This window comes from Leucopleurus acutus (assembly GCF_964270905.1).
Source record: "Leucopleurus acutus genome assembly, chromosome: 15".
Taxonomy (NCBI): Eukaryota; Metazoa; Chordata; class Mammalia; order Artiodactyla; family Delphinidae; genus Leucopleurus; species Leucopleurus acutus.
In genome coordinates, this window is record NC_139157.1 from 13,875,072 (window position 1) to 13,895,398 (window position 20,327).

The window sequence follows — 20,327 nt, forward strand, 5'->3', positions numbered from 1 at the left end:
ATGCTGTTCTAACAATTATAATATCTTTGTTAGGAGTTTTCTAAACGAACAGAAGGTATTGCAGTCCAGGCTGAGAATCTTGTGAAGGAAGCTTCAGAGATCCCACTTGGGCCCAAGAATAAGCGGCTGCTTCAACGGCAGGCCAAGTCAATCCAAGAGCAAGTCAAAAAATTAGAAGACACACTTGAAGAAGAGTATGTGCTTGACAAGTCCTAAACTTTCTTCTCTGAGATAAAGTTTCATACACTCTTTCCTGTATATTGTATTCAAAACATTCTTTTAAAATCTCCAAGTGTCCGTGTATTTCAGCATGTGTTGAGGAAGCAACTTACAATTCAAAAGAAAATATCACCAATAGAGAATCCAACATCTGTAACAGAGCAGAAAAATATAAGTGATGTGGTTTTTGCATCGTAAACTGATTCTGTTCATGAGAAAGCCATATCTATAAAATTTCAGTGGCCTTTGTACACTGGAGAAGGGAATCTCAAAAAAGAACCAATATTTAAGATAATTTTTTTACTGCATTATTCTGCTGTCACCAGTTAGAGGGAAGGGTAGATTTTTGGTTGTGTAGATTCTAGGCCTAAATACATATGGCATAGACCAAGCATCTTCAACTCCAAGAAGCTCACAGAGCTTGCTTACAGTGCCTCAATGTTCAAATTGTCACTGATTGTACACTATTTCCAAAAATTAATTTCAAAAATATATTTTATTTTTAAACATTTAGTGTTTAAATATCTAAAAAGAAAGAAAATAGTTTGGCCTATGGTATCCTGTTATGTACAAGATAGACACACACAAAAATTTGGAGGGGATAAACATATGACCAATGTTCCTCAAAATGGTATGGCTGAATGGTTCTATTTTAAAGATTATTTAGTGGCAGATCACCAACATGTATTGTTTTTAAGGTATAGGACATAATTTCTAGATGAGTATTAAAATGTAAAATTTGTTTTTAATACTATTAACACCTTATAATTAATGTTGGACCTGTGTCTAAACTTTAAAATTTATTAAATAATTTATTTAAAGTAAATTGTGACTTAAACCTTTAAATATTATCTATCAAGGTAGAAATAGTAAAACTTAGAGTTTATTAGAAAGGAAGTTACTTCCATTAGAAATATCCACTTGAATCTTTATTTCATTAAAAAAATTGAAATATAATAGAGCTTGAATTAACTGTACTGATGAGAGCATAGACTCATCCAGGGTATACATTTGAGGCTGCAGTATTGTTGAATTTGACAATCAATGATGCCATTGTATTTTCCTTGATGTCTTCAAGTGCCTTTTGGTAAACAGGGAAATTCCTTCTTTTTTTTTAACCCAAGGACTTAACAGTTCAATGATATACTCTTAGTTTCCCAGTCTTTTTCTAAACTGAAAGCCATAATCACCTGGTTATATATGCATAACTATCCCATGGCTATATGTGCATAACTAATACAAACTGGGAACCTATAATTGAAATTTTATTCACTAGATTTATTACAAATAAGTCCCAAGTTGTCTAAAAGCAGTTAGGGTGCTCATGTACAAGAATTTATAAAGTCTTTTAGAATCAAGATCATACAGACATCTAAGAATAGCTGAAATTGTTATAGACAATAGATTGCAGCCTCCACTCTAATAACAGAAACAGTTCCTGCACGGCAGCATGGGATTCAGATTACAAGCGTTATCTTGCTTCATAAAGATGTATTTTATAAAGATCTCTGAGTATAAAGCATCACTGCAGTATCTCTCCTCTAAGAGCCAAAGGGCCACGTTGACAAAAGTAGGACTGTTAAAAAAACTGTGTGCACTGGAATCTAGGTGAGAAGTTTACTAAAATAAGTCTGGCAACTCCTGTTCGCATGCACAGTTTAACAAGATTATGCCTGGATTCAAACCCTTTGGACCCAGCAATATTTTGTTCAAAGCACAGTTCCATCCATAACATAGCTTAGTGCTACCTCATTCTCAGAAGAGACAGGAATACTTGAGGACTGACTAACTCAGATCAAATGTGCATTTTTTTCCCCTGTTCTAATAGTTTCAGCTTTGATGTGGTCACAGATGTCTTCACTATCTTTTCACCTGGTGATTTAAAGGAAAATGTGTTGTTTTTCTCTATTAAGATACTGCATTTTATTTACTTAATTTGGTTAATTTTAGTATTAAAACCATGGAAATGGTGAAAAACAAGTGGAATCATTTTGGCACTAATTTTGAGACCCTGTCCGTCTGGATAACTGAGAAAGAAAAAGAACTCAATGCCTTGGAAACTCCGTCATCTGCCGTGGACACACAAATCAACCAAATTAAGGTGACCTGCCCACAAGTTACATTTATAAGCCATGTCTAGGTTTTAAGAGCGCCTTTCTTACATTTCATCAAATGCTATTTGTCCCCAGAACAAATCTGTCATTGCTATGTGACTCTATTAAAATTAACTTCACACAAAATGCTGAGCTAAAAGGTCTTGATTGACACTGGGCAACACTTAATAGATGGAATTATGTATTAATATTGTCTGGCTTATGCATTCAAAGTCATTATTGTGTGCAATATCATTAAAATGTTTTTATGGTTACATTATTCTTTTCCTTGATTTTGAATTAACCCCATTAGAGTGCCCTGTTGATGGATTTATACGCCATGAAATGTGTTCATCGTCTACAACCTTATTTTTAAGAACTATTCTAAATGTCTAGCTCAAGTATTGGTGGCATTTACCCTCACCAGCCACAAGGAGGTGTTGGAGAAATTACTTTCTTCACGTGAAGCAATCAGATTCCATCGATCTAATGCTGGCATTTATGATGCCCTTGGGGGCATGGACTGAGACGCTCTGATATGTTATCCTCCAGTTCTAAAATAACCAAGTACATAGACTATCATCGTCCATTTCATTCAAGTAGCTTAAGAAAAAAAATGGGCTGAAAGAAATGAATTCTGAATGTTCATTTCTCTTTCTTTTATGCTATTTTTACACAACACATTTTCACAGTTCAACCGCTTCTTTTTCTAACTCAGCGCAATTTTTTTGGAGTGGGAAAACCCTTTGCCGTTTCATTCGATTAAATATAGTAAAATAAATACCAAGGTGAGGGAATGTTTCACATTACGACTCAGAACAAGTCATTGCCATGTGCACAGTGGGAGGATGCAATATTGTTTAGCTAAGATTACAAGCTGTGCAGATTGCCTATCACATATCTTCTGCAGTCAAGGATACATGGAGTCTGGTGTATGCAGTCTAGCTTATGTCTTGTGTGATATACTAGGCAAAACAGATGCCCAGCCATTAAAGAATGAAATATGTTTAATCTTTAAAACTGTTTTTAAAAGTTGCCGTTTAATTCTAAGAAAACAAAGAATAGCGCATTGAAATAGTTTTGTCTGAACATTCTTCCTTCAGAAATTTTTGACATATACCCTTTAACTTGTTTATCCTTCCTCTAATTCATTTTTCTATTTTCTTAAACCTTAATTCCAGAACTTCTGAAATATGTCAGTGATCAAATGTCATCACATTGCTTTTAAGAAACAAAATGATTAAGTATTTTATTTTTAAGTATATAAACATTCAGTTGTGGATTTCCATGCCGTCAGGCTGAAATACATTTTAATATTCCAATATGACACTTGGAAAACTATCTAAAAATGAATATGAGTATCAGGAAAAATATATTTGCTAGAAATAAGCCAAGATAGAGTTGAATACACTGCACTGTGGAGTTGAGGCTCATAGGTTCCCTTTCTATTTCCAAACAGAAGATTACATTATAGGAAATATTCAAAATATGTTAACAGTTGTGTCATAGTATTTTCACTTCAAACTCTTAGGATTAAAATTAATGAAGCATTTGAGTGTTGTTGTGAAGATATTTACCTATAAGCCCATTTTTGTTCTTTATTACATGCTATTCCAAATTGACTAATTTCTTATTCCTAATTGATAACTCACAAATGATAAGAACATACACTGGGTTCATCTTCCATCTTCTCTTCGTGGATTGGAAATTTTTTCTGCCACAATCCAACAATATAATTATATAGTTTGCATCTATGAATTTGTTAATGGCATATATTACTCTAAGAACTAAGAACTTTGATCTTAACTAAGATGGTTTCGCTGAGGTGTTGGAAGCACCTAGAACAACTATTAGCACATAAAAAACTCAAAATACATTTGTTGAATTATGAGTAATTTTTCCAAAATAAATCATCTTAAAAAACAGCAAAACAAAGAAAGATTGTATTAATGCTCAAACAACAAATATCTATCAGATATACCACTATAGTCATGAATATGAAAAATAAAAACAAACAGCTGATGTGTAACTGGCACTAATCTGATGCCAGCTATTTCCAAGAGTCTTATCTAAACAGAAGTTATTTCTGACTCTGTTGTCTCATCTAGACAGAAGTCACACATTTATTTTTTCTAGGGTAACAGTATTTTCTATTTAAATTATTTGAAACTGAGACTTGTCTGAATTTTTGGCTTTATTTTGATTGAATGGTTTGGCTCTTTTTCTCAGAGAAACAGTTTTTCTTCTCTTATAAATAAATAAACCTCTGTTTATAAGAGGCCCCCCCAACACACGCGCATGCACACGCACACGCATGTGCCCACTTTCAGTACTTTTCTTGGGTTGGCTAATAGGTAAAATGTCCTCCTGCCCCAAATGGAAATCATAGTCTGTAGGCTCCTTACTGTAGAGTCTGCAGCTAGTGAATACAGTGGTGGTTCCCCAAGTGGATTTTCTGGGTCAGCAGCAGTGCATCACCCGGGAAGTTGTCAGAGCTGCGAAGTGGGCCCTGCCTGAGACCCAGGGAGTCTGACTCCCTGAGGTTGGAGCCAGGAGACCCTAATGTATTCCAAATTTGGAAACCATTGGCATAAAGTATAGGTGATAAATATGAAAAGACTGGGTTTAGGTAGGAGCAGAATCAGAAAAGCTTTTAGTTTGGTAAAATATGAAATAGCTTCATTTTAGGAAAATTAAAGGAATGCCAATATTAGCATTCCTATGCGTTTGGGAACATACTACTTCCCAGACCCGTTGGTCAAAACTCTTGACTCATAGGACAAGCAGAGAATTCTCTGTACCTTCAGAGAGACTGTAAGAGTTCCAGGGACATGTTCTTGCTTCACTGTGAGCAGGGGTGGCCTTTTCTCCTTATTCTCCATCCAGCGAGTATGACCACCACCAGTTTGTATTTTTCAGACATTGTCTGCATACGTATCCTCCCCAGACGAGGTCAGGAAACACATGGTGTTTGTTTGTAGCTAGCTGCTTTCTAATGGTGCAAGTATGTTGAAATGTCAGTTAAGGAAAAATTCTGCTGATTTTCTCTCTCTGCAGATGATTATATCATTTCAGGAAGGCAGGCTTGCTCAGCCTACATTGTCATTTTTCTTGTTTTAAATATTAGGTCACGATTCAGGAAATAGAAAGTAAGATCAGCAGCATTACAGGACTAGAAGAAGCAGCTCAGTCTTTTGCTCAATTTATTACCACTGGAGAATCTGCTCGAATCAAAGCCAAGTTAACACAGATAATAAGATACTGGGAAGAACTCCGAGAACATGCACAGAGTCTGGAAGGAACAATCCTGGGACATTTATCTCAGCAGCAAAAGTTTGAAGAGAATCTTAAAAAGGTAACAATTGGTCCTTGCATGCTAAAGTTACCTATTTCACATTGCATTTTATCAATTGTCCAGAAATAATGGAATAAGGAAAAGACACAATTTGCCAATTATTTACCAAGTTGTCAGTGATGACTGAGTTTGTAATTTATATGTAACCTTTTTTCAGGGAATATAAAAATGCCATTATATATTCTGTTCAGATAGGTATTAATTCTTAATTATATTTCTCTCAAATAGTGGAACACACTGATTTGGGTTTTTTTAAAAAAATAGATTTTATCATCACACTGAATGTTATCCAAAAAAGATAGGCATGCTGTTTCCCCAGTAACCTTCTCTGCCTTGATGTATGTTTTCCCCATCATCATTTTTATATATTACCAATGTTTTAGATCCAGCAGACTCTGTCTGAATTTGAAGATAAACTTGCTGATCCAATTAAAATATGTTCTTCAGCTACAGAAACATACAAAGTTCTCCAAGAACATATGGTAAGAGCATGTTTCAACGTTTCTTCTTATTTATCTACTCGGAAATGTGATAATTCCTGCTTGAAAGGAAAACAGTAAATATTTTTATTAGAGTTAAAATTGAAAAAAATTGTATGTTACTTGAGGAATAATATAGATCAAACATATTCACTTCATATAACACAAGAAATATAACTGTGCAAATAAGTTTTCATTAAAAATGTATTTTAAAGAGTAGTCATTTAAGATATATTTCTCTCTCATAATTAGAACATGTAACTTTTTCAGATTATAGCTGTAATAAGCCCCGTTACCTCTTGCCAACATTATAAAAAATTAAATGTGCAGAAAAATATGTATACATTTGCATGGCAGATTTCAGATTCTAACCCACTACACTCAGATGTGCAAAGATCACGTCCTCACTGATCTTTTCCACAATGGCTAGCTTTTTTGATCTGGTCCCTGAACTGGTAACCACTGTGAGATATTTTGCAAAGCAATAGATGCCTCTGGAAGAATTCAGAGGAAGGAGCAAAGCAAGAGAATCATGCACAAAGAAATACTCAAAAGAAGTGTGTTAATTAATAAACCAGAAAAAAAATATATATATATAATCCCTATTATGTGTGCATGCATGCACAAATACAGAGAAAGGGGCCACAGTAATAGCAAACAGTTGACAAAAGCACAAGTGGAAGAGAAAGTGGAATTTATATTGTTTGAATATTTATCATAAGAATGCATTATTGTGTTACTTATGTAATTTTTAAAAGAATAACCCCCAAATGAGGAAAAGTAGGAAAATTAGATTGGATAGAATTATTTTAATAGACAACTAAGTTAACAATTGAGTACCAGAGAGGATAATATTGTATGTTTCTAATATTTGGATTTCCTAAATAAAGCAAGTTATTTTTCTCTATCTTGATTTTCTGATCTGTAAAATGGGGGCAAATGAAAGAACATACCTCTTATGGTTCTTATGAAGATTAAATGAGATAATATATATAATGTACATAACACAGTGCCTGCCACATTCTCAGGTTCCCTAATTGTCCTTATCATGGATTCCTGATGGCAGCTATGTCAGCCATAACTTCCCATATTTTTTTTTAATAAAATTATAGCATGTTGCATGTAGCTCTTATAAATTAGGAGTAGGGTTTTTAAAAATATATTTGGTATAACATGAATAACAATTTTCACAAATTTTCTAAATCCTTAAGGGAAGGTTGTAATTATTCAGTAAACAGCAACAAATTCTTATTTGGGGAATAGTCTCTCCATTCTCACCTTTGACTTCTGCATTTATGAAGTAACTTGCTTGTCACTTTCACTGTGTCTCGCTGAAAATCATGGGCAGAGAATTTTTTTTGCTGAAAATCATGGGCAGAGACATATTTTAGTACCATTGCTGTTTATTATGCCTTTGCGAAAACGTTTGGTGATAACGGGTCTCAAAGAAAAACGAAGGTCTCCTTTCTTGATGCTATGCATTCATGGAACTCTTTTGCTCTCACATCAGGATCTCTGTCAGGCCCTGGAATCACTGACCAGCACGGTGGCTGCCCTGTCAGCCGGCGCCCGCAAGGTCTCTCACAGAGACTCCTCCATCCAGGAGGCTGCAGCCCTGAAGCAGAACTATGAGTGTTTGCTGCGTCAGACTAAGGAGAGACAGACTGTGCTCGAGAAGCTGCTGGCCCACTGGCAGAGGTGAGCAGCCTTCCTTCTCCAGTTGGCAGCCAGGGTTTCAATAGCTACTCCTAACTAGGAAATTCTGGACTTCAAGTGATGGGACATGATCATCCCGCATGTAAAACTCATCAACTCATGTGCCTACCATGGGAAGACATTGATCTTCATTATAAGATGAAGATCCCTGATTGTGGAGGGGATGTATGAGTATCTTTACACATTGCACACATCTAAACACATGTGCAAGTTCATACACAAACACGAAAGAAGTGGTTTTTCCACCTTCACGTCTAGAAAAAGACAACAAACACTGTGGTATGTATTTATAATGGTTACTGTTGAACCCCTTTCAGAAAAGTTTTCAAGTATGATAATTTTGCATGAATTTGTTTCTTATCTCTGCTTTGTGTAGGCTAGAGAAAGAACTGTCTACCTTTTTGACTTGGTTAGAGCGATGTGAAGCTATAGCCAGTCCCCCAGAAGCCAACATTTCTGCAGACAGAGTCAAGGTGGAGAATGAACTTCAATTAGTACAGGCAAGTTCAAGGAAGTGAGAGGAAAATGAACTGCTCTTTGTTATGGTTGCGTTGTAAAACAAAATCAAGTACGAAATCCCTTCTGCAACTTAACTTCTTGTTTTCGTTTCATGATCCTGCAAAGAAGAGCAGCCCTGACCTGAAAGACAAAGTCATGGTGAACTTTGTGATGATAAGTTTCCATGATGTATCAGAAAATCCTGCAACATAATGTCTGGCACTTGAATGCAAATTATTGGCAGGGGAGTTGAAGGAGAAATGGGTAGAAACGTAGATGAAACAAGGTTGACCATCAGTGAATAATTTTTGAAGTTGGGTAATAGCTGTATTCCTTCTACTTTTGCATTTGTATGAATTTGGGGTAGTAAAAAAGTCACAGTAATGATTATTTTCAAACAAGACACCATAAAATGAATAAACACAAATGCAGAAGATAGAAAGACAAAGAATACTAGCTTATTACATTCTTGAAGAAGCCAACATTTTATACTTAAAATAATCTTTAAGTATTACTGAAACTACAGACAATGTTACTGATTTCTGGAGATTAATGACTTGCTTTAAGCGATGCTATCTGTGCCAGAAAATTCAACAGGCAATATTGCTTCACAAAAGATATTTATTGTGTAACAGATTTACACCCCAACTTTCTCCCATTACCTTTTACAAAATGTTTAAGAGGAAACTAGTTCTTTTAGTTTTCATAATTGCTTCTCTAAAAACTCCATCAGAGCATGTCTGTAGCATCTGATCCTATCCCCCTATCTTCAGATGTTCTCCTACCTTGACTTTGAGGGTTTCTCACACTCTTGGTTCTCCTGCCTTTCTAGTTTATCAAACACCAATGTTCTGCATTAATCTCCCAAAAAGTCCCTGCTCAGAAACCTCCAGTGACTGTCCTGCCTGAGGATAAAGAGCAACCCTCAGTCCACAATCCAGTGTTTATCTTCTTATAAATGCATTGTGGGCTGTTCTAAGAAGGGAAGTCGTAGCTCCTTTTCTTAAAAATGATACAAAGATATCTGCCCATATAAAACTGTATTCCTGGACTTTCCTGGTGGTGCAGTGGTTAAGAATCCGCCTGCCAATGCAGGGGAGACGGGTTCGAGCCCTGGTCCAGGAAGATCCCACATGCCGCGGAGCAACTAAGCCCGTGTGCCACAACTACTGAGCCTGTGCTCTAGAGCCCGTGAGCCACAACTGTGGAAGCTCACGTACCTAGAGCCCATGCTCTGCAACAAGAGAAGCCACGGCGATGAGAAGCCCGCACACTGCAACGAAGAGTAGCCCCCGCTCGCCGCAACTAGAGAAAGCCCACGCGCAGCAACAAAGACTCAAAGCAGCCATAAATAAATAAGTAAATCAGTAAATAAATAAATAAACAAAATACAACTGTATTCCTACGTGTCTCTGTGTGGAAAACAGTGCTATACAAATTAGAGGACCAAGATTGGCCCCCATCCAGGCACTGTGTCAGCCAAGCTGCCTCCCTACCATGGTCTGAACGTTCCTTGTACATTCCCACCTCCTGGCCTGTGTCTTCATCCAGCTCAGCGTAAGTCCTGGTTCTCCTTTGAGGTCTTTCCTGTTGTCCATAGGCTGTGTATTCCTCCCTCTGATACCTGTAGCAATTTTGCTTGTATCACACATGTGGCCTCACTAGGGAGGGGAAAGAAAACATTTTGACAAGCATCAAATATGTGCCGGGCTACAGCTGTCTATATAGTGCTTATCTTTTATCTCTTATTAGGTAGGAAACACAGCTTTTATGCACCACTCACATCACCTAAGAGATTCATTGCCTGATTTAAAAATGAGTAGTTCTGTTGCACGAAAGTAAAATGAAGACCCTTTAAGTTCCCTGGTTTGGCCTAATGTAGTCTCTAAACAGAGAGACACACTGTGTTCCCAGTACCTAGAATTGTACCTCTGTCATTGTTAGATATGCTTTGTTTTTCTTCAGCAACAGTTTTTCTTTGATTCTTTTCACCTACTCAGTTTCTTTATTCTGAAAGAAATTCTACAGCTTCTAAATTTGCCTAACTTAATATAACCCAGGCACTGGGACACTCATTCAGGTTTCAGCAGCATTTTTAATGTTGCATTAGAGGTTAAGTGGATCCATTTCTAAACCAAGGGATAAAAACCCTTTTTAGCCTGGTTCCAATGACCTCCGTTTTGCAAGAACACAAAGCCTTTGGATAGCAACCACCTGTGTCACATGGTCCTTCCTAGTCAGTCTCACTGGGATGAGATCTGTAATCCACTCTGTTTTTTCTCAGGGGCTGCAAAATGAAATTGTATCCCAGGCCTCAAACTACAGCAACCTATTGCAACTAAAGGAATCCCTGTTCTCAGTGGCCTCCCAAGATGATGTGAAAATGATGAAACTACATTTGGAGCACCTGGATGAGAGATGGAGAGACCTGCCTCAGATAATTAGCAAAAGGTTTGGTTTCAAAATAAGCTTCTAGTATTGTTCATTATTTTCAATGGTGAGCATATAAATTAAGAAAGCCTAGCTTTGTTTACTTTATTTAACCCAATTATTCAGGGCATAATTATAGAAGGGAAAAAACTACTTTATTCATCATTTTAAAAATCAAAGTGCTTCATAATTAGTAGTTCTAATGAACCTCAATTCAAAATTTTAGTCTTGCAATCCGGGCAAATGATCAAATTAGCTGAACAATATTGAAGAGCAGAGGATTACTTGGGTTTGTATTATTATTGCCCAAGCTGTTTATGTACAGGAGAAAAAAGGTAATTAAAATTTTGCCTCACATGTTATTTCTCAACAGAGGATATGTGTTTTTTTTCCATTTCATTTCTATATAGATCTTTGTAGAGAGCAGGGAAATTATTATTATATTAAAAGGAGACAAAAATGGATTAAATGTTAATTGACTAGATGATTAGCAATTGACATTTATTCCTTTCTAAGATGCCAGAAACCAAATTTTTGACTTAAATTGGTATTGATTGCCCATGTAATCTTGGATAAGGCATTTAACCTTTCTAGTCAATTTTTAATTTATTTATTCAACAAATATTTACTGAGTTTTTACAATGAGTATTGCACTCTTCTGAGTGCTGGGGTTATAGCAGCAGTAAGCAGAGTTCTGCTCTTCACCTCCGTGGAACTTGTATTTGTTCCATTGTCTATTCATTCATTCATTCAATTAGCAAATGTTTATTGGGTACCTGTTGAGTACAAGGCACCATATCAGAAATTGAAACCGTAAAAATAAATAAAACCTGACCTCAACTATTTTAGAGATCAGCATGGGAATAACAAGAAATCCAATGAGAGGTGAGCACAGGATATTATGGGAACAAAAAGAAAGGACATTTGAATGGGTTCATGAAAGGCTGACAAAAGGTTTTGGTGCCAAACTCTTGAAAGATGAGTAATTTTTTGTAAAATAGAGGAGGATCTGCCTTCTGCCTGTCTCCCAGAGGGAAAGTAAAGGGTTTTAAAATGATACAAATGTATAAAAGCATTAAAAATATAGTATATGCTTGTAAAGATAATGTGTAGAAGGTTTTGTAAGGGTTAAAACATGAAAGTCTATTTAAAAAGTTGAACTTTGGATATGAGCCATTGTAACAAATATTAATATTTGATTAAGGTATTATTCTTAATGCCAGCTTTGGACTCTCACCTCAGATCAGGTCAGAGTTTGTTTATTGTTTGTCTATTGTTTATCCATCTAATTTATTACACAAGCAGTGATTGATCCCTGACCCTATCCCAGGCACCTTTCTTGGTACTAAGGATATAGCAGTAAGCAAAGCAAGTAAAGTCCAATCTCTTATTCAGTGAGGAAGAGGATAAATGTATCATTAATCAAATGAATGAACAAGACTGTTTCCGGTGGTGTTCAGTAATATGAAAACAACAAAATAGGGTTATATGTAGGGACCGTGGATTGGGTGGCCAAGCCACATCTCAGGGGACGTGACATCTATTAAGATCCAGATGCTGTGTAGGAAGCAGTTTCATGGTACTTTGGGGGCAAAGGATACAGGCAGGGGGAGCCAAAAGTCTCTAAGACAGTAGTGAGCTGGGATATTGGGGAAACAGAGGTGAGTGGCAGCGTGAGGCCTCGCTGTATCAGATGGGGGCACAGGAGTTGATTACGTGGGATCCTTCTTAGGCCACAGTAAGGAGTTTTGGAGTTTTGCCTTCCTATGTGCAACAGGAAATTGCCCCCGTGTCTAAGCTTGGCAGAGAACGTTCTGATTACATTAAGGTCATTGCTGGCTTTTACCTACAACGTGGATTGAAGGGAGGCCACGGTGGCAGGAAGGAGGCCAGTGTGGCAGCAGTTGGAGGCAAGGCGACAGATGAAGAGAGTTAGACCAGAATGTAGAAGCGGAGAGAAGAGCACAGAACGTACCGTGATGGGGGTGCTCACAGGATCAGCGCAGAGCAGATGTGGTGGTAAAGAAATGGAGGGACGAAGGGTGACGCGTAGGACCATCTGGGTGGATGGTGGTCACATTAGCTGAGGCAGGAAAAGTGTGAGAGAAAGGGGGTTTGAGAAGTAGAAAACACCAAGAGTTCTGGTCTGTCCGTGTATGACAACACTGCTTTTGCCCTTGGTTAAGCTTATTCCAAAAAACGTATCATCATTCTGTCCAGCTGTGGGGCATTTTAACTTCAACACCTTTCTGTACATAGGATTAACTTTCTTCAGTCTGTGGTCGCTGAACACCAGCAATTTGATGAACTGCTGCTTTCCTTTTCTGTCTGGATTAAGCTGTTCCTCAGTGAATTACAGATGACTTCTGAGATAAGCATAATGGACCATCAAGCGGCTCGTACCCGACACAAGGTGAAGTGCATTCTTTTAAGACTGAAGAATTTATTTGTAAGAGAGCTCTTGAATCATAAAGGGATGCAACATAAAAAAAAACACTTGACAGCAATTTAACTTCTTACTAATATGCAAATGTTTTAATAATTGAGCATATGGGTCCAGGCAATGTGTTATTACAGACAAATTAAATAGATAAATCTACTTCAGTTAAAACAGGCAACCACCTTAAGACACTGTTCCTTCAAAGGGGAGCAGATGATTTGTAGGGTGAAGTGATAAGAATGTTCCTTTTTTTAGCTTCGTTTGCTTTGTTCCAATGCTGAAAACTACTACTGAATTCCAAAGCTTTAATGATAGAGTTTTTCTGAATTACTCTTTAGCCTGAAAGTTATTTAAAATTTACGAGTTATTTTCCTTATTTATAATTTATACATAATATCTATCCAGGCATCAAAAAATAAAACATTTAAAAAATCAGATACTGACCATCAAGCATTGGGATAGTCGAAGATAAGCTGCATAGGAAGCTTATAACAATATTTACTAATAAAACACTTAGTATTTATTGAGTGCTGACTCTGTGCTGGGTTTGCTAATTAGTTTTACCCAAAGGAAAAGTACTTCCTCATATATTCCTGTTAGGAGTCAGGGATGCTGTCTTACTTAATGACTTACATTTCAAAGGGATGGCTCCCCCGTCCTTGAGAAAGATATTCTGAGTTGTAAAGCTGGCCAGAGGTTTTAAAAAAATTTACACCGCAAAGGGGCAGACAGTGGATTTGTAAATTTTCTAACGTAAATGCTCAAAGAAGCCCTCTAAAGTTTAGGAGTCAAGCTGAGGAGAATATTTAGGCCACTGTGGTCAAGACCAAGACAGATGATGATTTGTCTTTAATGGGAACCATGCTGAGATCGTTGGCAAATCTCTGCTGGATTTTAAGCCAGATTTATTGACAGCTAGCCAAATTTCCTATACAACAGGCTCACCCTGGTTAATCTACATCTGTTTAAAGAGAAGGCAGCTAAAACTTGTGCAGGTTTCTACCTGCCTTATTCACTACCTCTGAACAGGTGTTAATGTTCATCTGTTGCTTACACTCCTTCCCTACAAACTGTTAAAATTAGCTCTAATATATACATAAATATTGTAATTTGTATATAAATAAATTATTATAGTATGTAAAATTTAAATATATGTATTATATATAATAGAGCTTATCTCTCATATATAACTACTATAATTTGTATATAAATATATTATTATAATATTTACAATGTAAATATTTAACATGCATTATATATAATAGAGCTAATTCCATATATTAATAATTCTAAATTAAAATTAATTAATTCTAAAATAGAACTAATTCTATATATATTTTAGTTATATTGTAGGTATATGTATAGTTAAAAGAAATCGAATATTTGGAAGATTTTTAAACATATATACATATATGTATGATGTATGTATACACACACATATGTATATAATTATATATATCTATAATTTCCTTTAACTATTTCTATCCACAAAGAAATTATTTTCCATGGAATGAATTAGTTCCAAATGAGAGTTATGCTTTATGTGAAATATGTAGATAAACAAAGCAAAACAAAAGAAATTTAAAAACTGTTTCTACAAGGTTTGCCATAGTTGACCTTTATGCCGTCCATTGCATTTAAAATGTATCTTGACATCACAAATCCTGACGATATCTGTGTCGGTAAAACAGTGTATCTGGGGAATCAATAACTAACTCTCTCTTCCAGGACCATGCAGCAGAAGTAGAGAGCAAAAAGGGAGAATTGCAGAGTCTGCAGGGTCACCTAGCGAAGCTGGGTGCTCTGGGCCGCGCTGAGGACCTTCACCTCCTCCAGGGCAAAGCGGAGGACTGCTACCAGCTGTTTGAGGAGGCCAGCCAGGTCGTGGAGAGGCGGCAACTTGCCCTCTCCCACCTGGCAGAATTCCTGCAGGGCCATGCCTCTCTGTCAGAGGTTCTCCACCGGCTGAGGCAAACAGTGGAAGCAACCCACAGTATGAATAAGAAACAGTCTGACTTATTAGAAAGGGACCTCAAGGATGCTATCCGAGATGTGAAAGCATTAGAAGCTACTGCCATCAGTCTTGATGGCCTTCTTACCAAAGCCCAATACCATCTCAAAAGTGGAAGTTCTGAGCAGAGGACTTCCTGCAGAACTACAGCTGATCATCTCTGCTTTGAATTAGAGAGGATCCAGAACCTTCTGGGAACCAAGCAGAGTGAGGCAGACGCCCTGGCAGTATTGAAGAAAGCCTTCCAAGAGCAGAAAGAGGAGTTGCTGAAAAGCATTGAGGACATCGAAGAAAGGACTGACAGAGAGCAGCTGAAAGAACTAACCCGCCAAGCGCTTCAACAGAGGTGAATGGAAACTACGTGGAAGCCGGTTGTCTTGTGTACTTTTTATTTGGTCTGGAATGAACTCTTGTGCAAAACTATAATAGTACCAGATTTAGCTACTTATTTTAAAAATATTTTGAGGGGACTTCCCTGGCGGTCCAGTGATTAGGACTCTGTACTTCCACTGCAGGGGCACGGGTTCGATCCCTGGTCGGGGAACTGAGATCCCGCATGCCTCGTGGCCAAAAAAAAAATATATTTTGAGGATAAAATTAGTGACTATTTTAACACTTAAGAAGTACTAAAATTTCCTTGTTTTCCTTAAGGACTTTCCTAAGAGGTATATATAAGCCACTCTTATTTACCATAGAGTATATTGATCATATCATCTATTTTTAAGCAGTTTTTAACTGATAGAAGAAGGGACTCGTCTTCTGTAACAAGAATGAAAGGCAGAGGAGAAAGAAAGTGAAGTAGATTTGTATTTCTGTGGTAAAATATGAGGTAATTTTTCCCGGTGGCTTCTAGCCTCTCAGAAAGGACTGGAGTGAGGTCCTTAGTTGAGAGTGAGTGACAGGAAGTTGTGGGGAGAAAACGTAGGGAAAATGGGGATGAAGCCTCTGGTGCTTGGTAAGTGATAAGCTGCCATTTGAGATTTGTATTCATTCACTTGAAGGGGAACCAAACAGCCTGGCAAAGTGGTTCTCCCTCACTACTTTTACCTGTTTGCTTAGAGGTGTGGAGAATGCAGAGAAGTGGGTTTAAGCAAAGTCGGGGTTTTGTCAGGTGAGATTAACAGAGAAGCTAGGGGGTCAAAGTTATATTTCCGCAGTAAATTTGAGAAGTAAGTTTTTACTATAGCGATCTTTTCAACCTTCTTTTTCCTTCTCAGTAGAACTTCTCCCCACTCATCTTCTCAGCTTTCTCTTGCATTTTTCAGGGGGCAAAGAAACAGCAGAAATGCATTCATGCTAAGGCGCCCGTAATTGATAAAGATTATATTGACCCTGCCACAGTCATTGCCATTTGCTTCCGTTTAACCAGAATCAAACATCAAGCTAAGGCTTTGGTTAGGTGATAATGACTCCTGAGGTTATATGTCTCATGGGCAATAAGCTATCTGACTAGCTTAGCAATAAATTTACAAAAGGGAATAAAATTTGGGAAGGAAAAATGGCCTCCAGAGTAAGGGTAGAAGGACGAGCGAAGTGTGGCAAAGGAGCAAATGGCTCAGCCAGGAAATGAGCGGTAGGGTTGGTGCTGCACGGCCCTTCCTCGCAGGCTCGGTTCCAGCAGACCAGGAGATCCTAAAATTGCTGGAGGAGGCCTGGGTTGGGCTCGAGAGCCACGTCAGTACCCACAACACTGAACTCACCAAGGTTGCGCAGAGACTACGGAAAATGTTGCTTGGAATCTATTGATCATTAAATCCCAGTCATACCATACTCATGTGTTACTCGGTGACCTTGAGCAAATCACCTCTCTTCTTATAAAATGGAGCTATTTTGATAATGCCTGCTCCTAGCCGCTTTGCTTTGGGAATTAAATGGGATAATGCATATAGTCAGCACTATACCAGAATGCAAGAACTACAAGAGTCAGTGGCTGCCTCTCTGTGACCACTTTGTTTACAAATACTCAAATATTGATATATTAAGGACCAAAAAAACCCATGATCATTTTCTAGTGGTAATCTTTTCAAAAAGTAGGTAAAGTTTTATTTTTAAATATTACTATTAATATGAATTGAACTTCATGGCACAGGAGAATTTCTTTTTTTTTATTTCTTTTTATTTTTGGCTGTGTTGGGTCTTCGTTGCTGTGCGTGGGCTTTCTCTGGTTTCGGGGCTACTCTGGTTTCGGAGCGGGGGCTACTCTTCGTGGCGGTGCACGGGCTTCTCATTGTGGTGGCTTCTCTTGTTGTGGAGCACGGGCTCTAGGCACGCAGGCTTCAGTAGTTGTGGCACGCGGGCTCAGTAGTTGTGGTTCGCGGGCTCTAGAGCACAGGCTCAGTAGTTGTAGTGCACAGGCTTAGTTGCTCTGTGGCATGTGGGATCTTCCCAGACCAGGGCTCGAACCCGTGTCCCCTGCATTGGCAGGCAGATTCTTAACCACTGCGCCAGCAGGGAAGTCCCCAGAAGAATTTCTTACCAATGACCTTTCAATAAGTACTCACCTACTTTACCTCCAATGTCGGCCCTAGTCAAAATTCTTATACCACCAAAGCAAAACAGAAAGAGAATACAAACTTAATAGCAGTTTGAAGGTGAATAGTAAGAATGACTTAAAATGTTTTTAAGGTACAGTCTGAAGTATGCAAAGTTAACTTTAAAAACATCTTTATCCATTGAGATACATGAATTGCTCTGTTAAAAGCTTTTCTAGCTACCAATATGCATGCTTTATGGAAAGGAAATACTAGTTCACTACCTTTAGTAAATTGATGATAAAATAACATTTTAATTTGCAGGTTGAGAGTTTTCAATCAGTTAGAAGATGAATTGAATTCTCATGAGCATGAACTATGTTGGCTGAAAGACAAAGCTAAGCAAATTGCTCAGAAAGATGTAGTCTTTGCACCTGAAGTCGACAGGGAGATAAACCGCTTAGAGGTTACCTGGGATGACACCAAAACACTAATTCATGAAAAGTAAGTAAAAAACTTCTCAGTTTTTGTTTTTAACTTTCTACTTAATTTATGACATTGGGCCATTGCCTGTTGATTTGCGTTGGTGTGATCAAGAGTTTAATATCTTTTGCCAACTTAGGTATTCTGTGTCTATTTAGTAACATTAAAAATTTAGTCCTACAGAACTTTGTTGAGGAAGCTGTCTTGAGATAACAATTACATATAAAATTTGATGCTTAAAATCCAGAGTTGTCAACAGTTACAAAGTGCCACCAGGAGAGTCTTAACCCCTGATTTTCTTTTTCATTTTGTTGTATTTGTATGTAGTTGAGGTATGTTTTACATATGGTAAAATTCATCCTTTTAAGTGTATACCCTTAAACTGTAGAAGTTTAACAAACTCATGTAGTTGTGTGAATATCACAACTATCAAATTTCACAGTAACAGTTCTACCACCTGAAAAAATTCCCTTATGTCTCATTGTCATCAATCCCTCCCCTCACTCCCAATCCCTGGCCACCATTGATCATTTTTCTGTCTCTGTAGTATCATCTTTTTCAGAATCACACATAAATGGATTCTTTTCGGTCTGGACAATTGTAAATAAAGCATATCTAAACACTCATGTTCATTTTTTGGTGTATACATAAGTTTTTACTACACTTGGTTAAAAACCTTTTACTTAGCTCAATGCACATTGTGATATGTATCCACAGAGTCCAATCTAGTTTTATAGCTGAATGACATTCCGTTTACTAGGTGTACCACAGTTGATCCATTCACCAACTAATGGATATTTGAGATCTTTCCAGTTTGGCCGACTACAAATAAAGCATCTGTAACATTCATATTTAATTTTTTATGTATACATAAGCATATGTAACATTCATATTTAATTTTTATGTATACATAAGCATCCTATAACATAAGCATTTTATGTATACATAAGCATCTGTAACATGCATATTTAATTTTTTATGTATACATGTAGACAATGTATATACATTGTATATACATATTATATACTGTAGACTATTAATATAGGCTTTTAAAAATTTAACCATATTGCAAAAACTTCATTCCATGTTATTAAATATTCTCCTAAATTGTGATTTGCTATAGGTTGCACAGTATTCAATCATAAGAATGTATCACAATTTATTCACTTAGTGGCCTATTTTTAACATTTGGGTTATTTCTAAGTTTTCTCCTATTACAAATAATGGTGTGAAGGATATAATTTTACCCAACTCTTAGTGCACACCTCTTTCTTTTGAAAAATTCCTGGATGAAGAATTGTTTGCTCAAAGGCATTTTACTCTTATGAACAAAAACTCTCTTAGATTTTGACGATTCTTGGGGGATTCATATTTAATGAAAATTTGTGTTCTTAAAATGGAAAAGAAAATCTCATATGTACTTTAATTTTTTTAAAAAATAAATTTATTTATTTATTTATTTTTGGCTGCTTTGGGTCTTTGTTGCTGTGCGTGGCCTTTCTCTAGTTGCGGTGAGCAGGGGCTATTCTTCGCTGTGGTGCGTGGACTTCTCATTGCAGTGGCTTTTCCTGTTGCGGAGCACAGGCTCTAGGCGCATGGACTTCAGTAGTTGAGGCACGTGGGCTTCAGTAGTCGTGGCACATGGGCTCAGTAGTTGTGGCTTGCGGGCCTAGTTATTCCGTGGCATGTGGGATCTTCCCGGACCAGGGCTCGAACCCGTGTCCCCTGTATTGGCAGGCGGATTCTTAACCACTGCACCACCAGGGAAGTCCCTGTACTTTAATTATTGAGCAGTAGTTTTTGTTTGTTTTGGTTTTTGGGTTTTTTGGGGAGGAGTGGGTTTCCTTCCCCTCCACTCACATACTATGAAGTAATTAAATCACAGATAATTTTTTTAAAAATTTAACAGATTTTGTTTTAATGACTAGGTGGATTCTTCATTCATGGAGAACATTTTGGACATTAGGATTAAGTCAGATTGGCCAGAATGCTTTTGACATCAATAGGTGGAAATAGGTTTTCCCTTGATTTCAGCATTTATCAGGGTACACTTATGTAGTTATATATCAAGTCCGATCGTGGGGGAACTCTTCCCTATCCTGATATGTGGCAATAAGTGATGTATTTTCTTA

At 37.2% G+C, this 20,327-nt stretch overlaps 1 protein-coding gene across 1 annotated transcript in view; it reads left to right on the plus strand.

The window, feature by feature from the left end:
• The window catches only part of SYNE1 (spectrin repeat containing nuclear envelope protein 1), a 464,341-nt gene that overhangs the window by 172,047 nt on the left and 271,967 nt on the right, over positions 1-20,327 (plus strand). The window contains exons 32-41 of the mRNA XM_082855887.1: positions 34-194; positions 2,170-2,320; positions 5,440-5,667; positions 6,051-6,149; positions 7,657-7,844; positions 8,239-8,362; positions 10,645-10,811; positions 13,050-13,203; positions 14,959-15,587; positions 18,037-18,216. Of these exons, the coding sequence (XP_082712013.1) occupies positions 34-194; positions 2,170-2,320; positions 5,440-5,667; positions 6,051-6,149; positions 7,657-7,844; positions 8,239-8,362; positions 10,645-10,811; positions 13,050-13,203; positions 14,959-15,587; positions 18,037-18,216 (2,081 nt within the window). The remainder of the gene's footprint in view (positions 1-33; positions 195-2,169; positions 2,321-5,439; positions 5,668-6,050; positions 6,150-7,656; positions 7,845-8,238; positions 8,363-10,644; positions 10,812-13,049; positions 13,204-14,958; positions 15,588-18,036; positions 18,217-20,327) is intronic.